The sequence below is a fragment of the Ahaetulla prasina genome, chromosome 3, assembly GCF_028640845.1.
Source record: "Ahaetulla prasina isolate Xishuangbanna chromosome 3, ASM2864084v1, whole genome shotgun sequence".
Classification (NCBI taxonomy): Eukaryota; Metazoa; Chordata; class Lepidosauria; order Squamata; family Colubridae; genus Ahaetulla; species Ahaetulla prasina.
This window is the reverse complement of record NC_080541.1, coordinates 120103486-120113161: the sequence shown is the minus strand read 5'-3', so window position 1 is coordinate 120113161 and position 9676 is coordinate 120103486. Positions and strand designations below refer to the sequence as shown.

Here is a 9676-nt window from a genome sequence, read left to right as displayed (position 1 = left end):
AACGTTGTTTTCCGGCAAACTGAAACACCGGTGCTGGTCTGTTATTAAGCCTTATGGGAGGGGCCATCCTCTCTGCTTGAGCTGCTCTTGCCTTTTGGCAGCTCTTCTCGTGCGTGCATTAGGAACAGGCTCCTCCAGTTTCTCTTCCTCACTATTATCAGGTTTTGGAGGCTCTGGAGTCCACACCTCACTTCCCGATGGCCCTGGCCTCACCTCAGCCTCATCGCTGTCGGACTCCGTTGCCAGCTCCGTAGGCTGCTGACGGACCACAACAAGAAGGCAAATTAAATAGAAGAAAACATCAAGTCTTAGAAGACGTCTCCCTTCTCATCCAAGAAGCTTCTTCAGCTCCAGTTGGATGGTGGAAATGGAAGGACTGATATTCCTTGCAGACAGCTGGTCGTTTGCATTCTGTACAGAGTGGTTGAGGCCACTCGGAGGTTTGCCTGTGTCCTCAGCATCACCTGAGTAGTGCAAATGGGTGTGGAGCCTTTTTGGAACTGCTAAAAGGGTTCCTGTGGTCTGCCATTTTTCTGGAAATCCGTTCATACTCCCGCACCATCAAGTCCAATGATCTCTCTTCGGCTGCTGGGAAGCCCATTTCAAGCAACGGTGATACTCTGAGGCCTTGGCTGTGTAGCCCAGACCAAGGACCAGACTATGGTCCATAAGTGTCTGATGGGCATTAAAGTCTTGAGAGGTTTCCTGATAAGGCATCCCTTCCCTTCCACATAGGCTGCATGGTTGTGCTAGCAATGCTGCAATCAGGGGAGCACTCCTGATTTTGGTTGATTCCTTTTCACTTACAAAGTTTTGTTTGTCTGTGCTCTACTGTTGTCTATCCATTCTTGGCGTTTTGGCATAATCATGCTTGCTGTTTGGCCCTTCTTTCTTTTTCTTCCTCCATATCAATCTCTCCTTCATTCCTTTTTCTTTCCGCTCTTTCTTTTCTCCTCCCACCCAACTTAAGGCAGCATCTAGACAACCACAATTGTTGATGACAAGTGTTGATTGGTTATGAAGCTCTTGCTGTAATACCATCGTCCATGTGACTCACAGTATGTCACTCACTCCAAAAAGGTCCATTTTTTCCCCAAACGCCATCACTCTGCTAAACTAATAATTCCCTCAACACTCTCAAACTATTTACTAAATCTGCACTATTAATCTTCTCATCGTTCCCATAATCCATCTCCTTCCACTTATGACTGTATGACTGTAACTTTGTTGCTGGTAATCCTTTGGATTTATACTGATATTGTTTCCTGATTGCTTATTTGTACCCTATGATTATCATTAAGTGTTAAATTTGTACCCTATGACCATCATTAAGTGTTGTAAGTGTTGTACTTTGATGAAGGTATCTTTTCTTTTATGTACACTGAGAGCATATGCACCAAGACAAATTCCTTGTGTGTCCAATCACACTTGGCCAATCAAAATTCTATTCTATTCTATTCTATTCTATTCTATTCTATTCTATTCTATTCTATTCTATTCTATTCTATTCTATTCTATTCTATTCTATTCCTCAGAGTTCTTTTCATCTCCACCGTGGACTTCTGTAGATCCCGAATGCCTTTAATAGAGGCTTCAAGCCATTCCTGAGTATCTAGATGTGGTGTTTTAGGTCCTTCCTCCTCAAGATCCTTTATAGATATTTTGACCCATTTTTGGGCGTCTTGTTTAGATACATCAGGACCTTCCTCTTGCAGGTTTTTCAAGGATTGTTGAAGCCATTTTTCAAGAACTGGTCTAGGTTCTCCAGAAAATGACAGGCTTTCTAAGGATCCTTGAAGTCATTCTAACATATTCACCACAGATCCTTCAGGACATTGCTTCTTGAAGTTCTCTATTGATTTTTCAAGCCATCCCTTTTATTTGGCTTCGTCGAAACTTTGATTTGGACTTTAGTAGGTGTTGAATGCCTATAATAGATGCTTCAAGCCATCCCTGCACATCTAAATCACAGGTTTCTGGCCCTTCTTCTTGGAGATGATTTATCGATCCTTCTAGCCAACCATTCACATCCTCCCTGGATGCCTCAGCACATTCCTTCGGGAGGTTGCTGATGGATGCTTTAAGCCATTCTGGCAGGGTGTACTGTTCAGAGGAATCCTCTTTCAGGACTTTCAGCGATTGCTGAAGCCACCTCAGGATATTTGGCCCGGGTTCCTTCGATTTTTTTATTTTGAGGTTGTCCACTGAAGCTTTCAGCCATTTCTCATTTAATTTATATTCCATTTGAGGCTTCATTTTATCTTGTTGCGCTTCTGTCTTGTTTTCTGCAACATCTGCATTTGTTTGGCAGACACTCACAGCGCCTCTTTTGCACTCACTGCTGCCAGGTCTCTGGTCCATCCGGTCTCTGCCCATCAATAAGGTGCAGCAGCCCTTCCTCAGTTGTGTCTCTCTGGAAAAAATCAGAATGTTAGCTGTGAATCTGGACCAACAACAAAGCATTCTTAGTTAAAAATGATGGGAACTGCTTTGATGTCAGGAAACTCTCACTCTCAAAGTATATAAATATTGTTGGGTAGTTGGGTTGGAGGTTGAAAGATCTCTCCTATACATATCTTCCCATTCACTTCCATGAGACTAACTCCTGAGATTTGTATATGTAAAAGTATAATGAGCCGTAATTCATTCATTTCTTTCTAAAGTAAGGAAAATGTAGGTTTTCCAAGCTTTCTAAGATAAGGAGAACCTAATATGAAATTCTGGAACAAGAAGTTAGTGGTGGCGATCTACAAATTTCTCACCTCCACAGTCTTTCTTCATACTCTCTGCAGAGCTCCTCTTTCTCATCCGTCAGTTCAAGATTTTTGAATGTCACCATCTCGGCCTTATTTTGGAGCTCTTTGTTTTCTAATGTCATTAATGACATCAGTGTTGTCTTTCTGTAAATTATGAGAACCAGAGAGATATTAGCCCACTTCATTTTTTACTTGAATTACTAAGCATACCTACATTCCTCATTATTTTTGCATGCCATTATACCTATTGCTCTTCTCTTATTCAGTTATACATACAGTACATATAAAAGAATGGAATATTTCTTTTATCTGGTATATCTGGCCTAAGGGATCTAATAAATAAATTTGAATTTGAAAGAAAAAGTCAAGATCACTATCTAAATATTTCTCACCGATAAAGTTCGTCTTTGAGGTCATTATTTTCTCGTAGGAGCTCTGCTTTTTCTTCAGCGTGTTTCTGCACCTTGCAGCTGAGACTCTCATTCTCTCGTCTGAGTTTTTCCAGCTGCCCAGACTCATCTGAATGATTTTTCCTGTAAAATATCAAGAGCAGAGTGCAATTAGCCCCCTTAGGTTTTTTTAAAAAAATTGATTTGATTATTTGGTGGTTTTTTATTTATTTAAACTTGTTTAAAATTAAAACTAATTAAAATAGCTGAGAAAGGAAGAGAAAGTCAGGGTTGCTATCTAAAATTTTCTCACCTGCTCAGCTTTTCTTCATACTGTTCACAAAGTTTTTCTTTTTCTTTGGCCAATTGTATATTTTTATTTGTAAGCTCCTGAATTTTTAGTTCCAGCTCCTCTTTTTCTGCCAGAAGTTTTGATATTTCCATTGTCTTCCTGCAAATTATGAAGACCGGAGAGAAATTAGCCCCCTTAGGGGTTTTTTACTTGAATTATCATCCTTGAAAGTGTGAACTTAATATTTATTTATTTATTTATTTATTTATTCGATTTTTATACCGCCCTTCCCCCGAAGGACTCAGGGCGGTGTACAGGCAAGATAAAACAATACAATATACAAATTAAAATACCATTTAAAAAACTTATTTAAATTAGCCTACAATTAAAAATTTCAATACTAAAAACCCCGTTTAAAAATTGATAAAAGATAAAATTCAATTTAAGACAGCCCCGCGCAAATAAAAAGATGCGTCTTCAGTTCGCGACGGAATGTCTGAAGGTCAGGTATTTGGCGTAAACCCGGGAGAAGTTCGTTCCAGAGTGTGGGAGCCCCCACAGAGAAGGACCTTCCCCTGAGGGCCGCCAGCCGACATTGCTTGGCGGACGGCACCCTGAGAAGTCCCTCTCTGTGAGAGCGTACGGGTCAGTGGGAGGCATGTGGTAACAGCAGGCGGTCCCGTAAGTACCCAGGCCCTAAGCCATGGAGCGCTTTAAAGGTCGTAACCAGCACCTTAAAGCGCACTCGAAAGGCCACAGGCAGCCAGTGCAGTCTGCGCAGGAGCAGTGTTATATGGGAGCTACGCGGAGCTCCCTCTATCACCCGCGCAGCTGCATTCTGGACTAACTGAAGCCTCCGAGTACACTTCAAGGGAAGCCCCATGTAGAGAGCATTACAATAATCCAGGCGAGGTAGCGCGCATGAGTGACCGTGCACAAGGCATCCCGATCAAGGAAGGGGCGCAACTGCCGAACCAGGCGAACCTGGTGGAAGGCCCCCCTGGAGACGGCTGTCAAATGATCTTCAAATGACAGCCGTTCATCCAGGAGGACACCTAAGTTGTGCACCCTATCCTTTGGGGCCAATAACTCGCCTCCAACAGTCAGCCGCGGCTGCAGCTGACTGAATCAGAATCCCAGCATCCTCCGTCTTGGAGGATTAAGCTTGAGCCTCTTTCTCATCCGTCAGTTCAAGATTTTTGAATGTCACCATCTCGGCCTTATTTTGGAGCTCTTTGTTTTCTAATGTCATTAATGACATCAGTGTTGTCTTTCTGTAAATTATGAGAACCAGAGAGATATTAGCCCACTTCATTTTTTACTTGAATTACTAAGCATACCTACATTCCTCATTATTTTTGCATGCCATTATACCTATTGCTCTTCTCTTATTCAGTTATACATACAGTACATATAAAAGAATGGAATATTTCTTTTATCTGGTATATCTGGCCTAAGGGATCTAATAAATAAATTTGAATTTGAAAGAAAAAGTCAAGATCACTATCTAAATATTTCTCACCGATAAAGTTCGTCTTTGAGGTCATTATTTTCTCGTAGGAGCTCTGCTTTTTCTTCAGCGTGTTTCTGCACCTTGCAGCTGAGACTCTCATTCTCTCGTCTGAGTTTTTCCAGCTGCCCAGACTCATCTGAATGATTTTTCCTGTAAAATATCAAGAGCAGAGTGCAATTAGCCCCCTTAGGTTTTTTTTTAAATTTGATTTGATTATTTGGTGGTTTTTTATTTATTTAAACTTGTTTAAAATTAAAACTAATTAAAATAGCTGAGAAAGGAAGAGAAAGTCAGGGTTGCTATCTAAAATTTTCTCACCTGCTCAGCTTTTCTTCATACTGTTCACAAAGTTTTTCTTTTTCTTTGGCCAATTGTATATTTTTATTTGTAAGCTCCTGAATTTTTAGTTCCAGCTCCTCTTTTTCTGCCAGAAGTTTTGATATTTCCATTGTCTTCCTGCAAATTATGAAGACCGGAGAGAAATTAGCCCCCTTAGGGGTTTTTTACTTGAATTATCATCCTTGAAAGTGTGAACTTAATATTTATTTATTTATTTCTCCAACAGTCAGCCGCGGCTGCAGCTGACTGAATCAGGGTGCCGGCATCCACAGCCACTCCGTCTTGGAGGATTAAGCTTGAGCCTGTTTCTCCCCATCCAGACCCGTCTGCCCACACGGGACAGCACTTGAACAGCGTGATTGGGGTGGCCTGGGGTGGAGAAGTACAGCTGAGTCTCATCAGCGTACAGCTGGTGTGTCAGCCCAAAGGCACTGATGATGTCACGCAAGGACTTCATATAGATGTTGAACAGAAGGCGAGAGAATCCCTGCGGCACCCACAAGTGAGGTCCCTTCGACCTCTGCCCCCTGTCAACACCGTCTGCGACCGGTCAGAGAGATAGGAGGAGAACCACCGATATACGGTGCCTCCCACTCCCAATCCCCAACCGGGCGCAGCAGGATACCATGGTCGATGGTATCAAAAGCCGCTGAGAGGTCTAATAGGACCAGGGCAGAGGAATAACCCCTGTCCCTGGCCCTCCAGAGATCATCCACCAATGCGACCAAAGCTGTCTCCGTGCTGTACCGGGTGGAAGCCGGACTGGAGCAGGTCTAGATAGGCAGCTTCATCCAGGTATTGGGGTAGCTGTTGTGCCACAGCACTCTCTACAACCTTCGCAACAAAGCGAAGGTTGGAGACTGGATGATAATTACCCAAAATAGCTGGGTCAGGAGGCTTCTTGAGGAGGGTCTCACCACCGCCTCTTTCAAGGCGGCAGGAAAACCCTTCCAACAAAGAAGCGTTGATAATCTCCTGGAGCCAGCCTCGTGTCACCTCCTGAGTGGCCAGTACCAGCCAGGAAGGACACGGGTCCAGTAAACATGTAGTGGCGTGAAGCCTCCCAACAGCCTGTCCACGTCCTCGGGAGCCACAGGGTCAAACTCATCCCAAATGGACTCAACAAGGCGTGTCTCCTCTCCCTCGCCTGGATCATCCCAATTTGGTCCAGACCATCCCGGAGCTGAGCGATTTTATCGTATAGATAACCACTAAACTCCTCAGCACGTCCTGCATCGGGTCATCCCGCACCTCCTGATGAAGGAGGAGCGGGTCACCCAACAGGGCGGCCGGGCGGTTATCTGCCAGCGCAATGAGGGTGGAGGTATGAGCGCCTCGCCTCCCTCATTGCCACTAGGTAGGTCCAGAATAGGACTAACTGTCCGATCAGCTTCGAACGGCTGGACCTCCAGGTGCTCTCTAGACGTCTTCTCCGGCGTTTCATCTCCCTCAGCCTCGGAGAACCAAGGGGCCAAATGAGATCTGCGCCCGGGTCAGAGGTCGCAAAGGCACGACACGGTCCAAGGCCCCAGCCGCGCCCGCTCCCAGGCCGCAACTAGTTCCTCAGTCGTGCGTGGGCCAGATCCTCAGGAATGGCCCAAGCTCCGTCAGGAACCTCTCGGGTCCATCAGGCGCCTGGGACGGAACCACCGTGACAGGTTCCATCTCCCTGCGATGGTGGATGGCGGTTGAAGTCTAGTCAAGGAGGAAATGATCGACCATGACATCGGTTCGGTTACTAAGTCATCTAATTCCAAATCATTTAACCACTGTCCAGAGATATAAATCAGGTCCAGTATGTAGTGGCGTGAAGCCTCCCAACAGCCTGTCCACGTCCTCGGGAGCCACAGGGTCAAACTCATCCCAAATGGACTCAACAAGGCGTGTCTCCTCTCCCTCGCCTGGATCATCCCAATTTGGTCCAGACCATCCCGGAGCTGAGCGATTTTATCGTATAGATAACCACTAAACTCCTCAGCACGTCCTGCACGGGTCATCCCGCACCTCCTGATGAAGGAGGCGGGTCTGGCTCAAGCCAGGCGGTTATCTGCCCTAATGAGGTGGAGGTATATGAGCGCCTCGCCTCCCTCATTGCCACTAGGTAGGTCCTAGAATAGGACCTAACTGATGTCGATCAACTTGAGCGGCTGGACCTCCAGGTGCTCTCTAGGCGTCTTCTCCGGCGTTTCATCTCCCTCAGCCTCGGAGAACCAAGGGGCCAAAGAGATCTGGTCAGAGGTCGCAAAGGCACGACACGGTCCAAGGCCCCAGCCGCGCCCGCTCCCAGGCCGCAACTAGTTCCTCAGTCGTGCGTGGGCCAGATCCTCAGGGAATGGCCCAAGCTCCGTCAGGAACCTCTCGGGTCCATCAGGCGCCTGGGCGGAACCACCGTATAGGTTCCATCTCCCTGCGATGGTGGATGGCGGTTGTCTAGTCGAAGGAGAAATGATCGGACCATGACATCGGTTCGGTTACTAAGTCATCTAATTCCAAATCATTTAACCACTGTCCAGAGATATAAATCAGGTCCAGTATGCCTCCCCCCATGTGCGTGGGGCCATCATTTACCGAATCAGGTCCAAGGCCGTCATGGAAGCCTGGAACTCCCGAGCTGCAGTCGATAACAAGCCAGCCGATGGCAGTTGAAATCCCCATGACTATAAGTCTGGGGTCTCAACCGCCACGGAGGCAAGCACCTCAACAGCTCGGGCAGGGCTGTGGTCACGCAGCAAGGAGCCAAATGCGCGATCAACAAGCCCAACTGATTCCTATGGCCCCACCTCACATAGAGGATTCGGCAATCTGAGGAACAGTGGCCTCCTCGGCTCTAGATCTTCCTTAATGACAACATACCCCCACCCCTACCTTGGGCCTCGGCTGATGAAATGCTCGAAAACCTGGAGGCACAGCTCAGAGAACCCCTCGGACCCAACCAGGTCTCCGTAATGCCCATAAGGTCCGGACTCCCCTGAATAAGATCACAAATCAGGGGCTTTGTGACGGACCGGGCATTACATAACATCAACAGATCCAGGCTCTGAGGATCATGGCTGCCTGAGGAACGGGTAGGGACTGAGGGCGGGCACGTGATCGCCGTCAAACATCGACGTGCTCCCAGCACTTCGGCCTGCCATATCTGCCTCTCCCACTTACCGTACAGATTGAACAACCCTTTAGTCCTGGAACAGAACCCTCCCCTGCCTTGGACCAGATGTAATGTATGAACAAGCACAGGGCTGGATCCCTCACGGGTTCTCTCCCTACCGAATCCTCTCCCACCCTTAAAATCCCATTAAAACTCCCTTAAAAATCTCTTAAAACAGCTAATTAAAAGCCCTAAGCCTCCTATTTTAGCATGCCACCTCTCGGGGCTCCAAAGCCCGTCCTCAAGGTGGGCCCTCGATAGTATGGAGGCCAAACCCATGAGAGGGGCATCTCGAGGCAGAAGGTCAGCCGCAGTGCGTTATCACAAAGAAAGTCCGGGGAGGCCCATCCTGGGCGGTCAAGATGGTAACAGATGATACAGTGACCACAACCAGTCTGTCAGTCCTGATGGGAAACAGTCAATAGTGATCCTTGTGGGGTAGAGGACAAAACCGCTCAGTCAGTTCACCCCTATAAATAGTCAGGGGTGGACTAAGGAAGAAGGAGGGGACGATGGTAAAGATGTTAAACAGGCCGTCCTTGAAACACCGGGGCCAGCCAAGGCCACCTCCGCCCGCCATCGCGGGGTCCATCGCCGAATCCGACATCATCTAGGAAGGCAGTCGCCAAATCCTGCCAGCAATCCCGGGGCTCCACGGCCAGGCGTAAGCGAAGCCAGGCGCCACTGAGAAGCCAACAAGGCCCGGGGCCGTCCTCAGATCTCCACTGAAACTCCTCGGGCTCCTCCCTCGCCCCAGTTTTCACCCATCTTCCTGAACGACTGAAGCCTCCTCCATCAGGGGGATCTAAGGGCCAGGTTCAGAGGATGGCCATGAGAACCAAAGGCTACAGCTCGGCAAGGATGAGCCACCCAGCAAAAGCAAGCTGCCATTGCCATTGCTTATTATGCTTTGCATAATAGGATTATGCAAAGATTTGATGAACTATGCCAAGACTTACATATAAATGGTGTTCTTCAGATCTACTTTGTCTTTCAGTTTGTCTGAAAGAAGAACATCACAAATCAGGAACATATTTCCATATCATCAAACTAATCTCACATTGTTATTAGTCTTATTTATTTATTTATTTATTTATTTATTTATTGAATTTTTTATAGCTTCTAAGGACTAGATGTACAAAAATAAATACAAAATATATACAATTAAAAACAAATTAAACATTGAAATTACAAAGGCTAATGATTAAAATTAAATTTAAAATATTTAAAATATTAATAAAA

At 46.3% G+C, this 9676-nt stretch overlaps 2 protein-coding genes across 2 annotated transcripts; both read right to left on the bottom strand.

Moving 5' to 3' along the window:
* Positions 1-965: 965 nt before the first annotated feature.
* Positions 966-3589, bottom strand: LOC131193884 (uncharacterized). Its single transcript, XM_058174283.1, has 4 exons — positions 3459-3589; positions 3149-3289; positions 2763-2900; positions 966-2413 (listed from the first exon to the last, which is right to left on the bottom strand). The coding sequence occupies exons 1-4, from the start codon at positions 3587-3589 to the stop codon at positions 1864-1866; spliced, it is 960 nt and encodes a 319-aa protein (XP_058030266.1). The 3' UTR covers positions 966-1863.
* Positions 3590-4596: 1007 nt separating this feature from the next.
* LOC131195007 (uncharacterized) lies at positions 4597-9467 on the bottom strand. Its single transcript, XM_058176630.1, has 4 exons — positions 9394-9467; positions 5269-5406; positions 4960-5100; positions 4597-4711 (listed from the first exon to the last, which is right to left on the bottom strand). Exons 1-4 carry the CDS (start codon positions 9465-9467, stop codon positions 4597-4599), a joined length of 468 nt encoding a protein of 155 aa, XP_058032613.1.
* Positions 9468-9676: the final 209 nt, after the last annotated feature.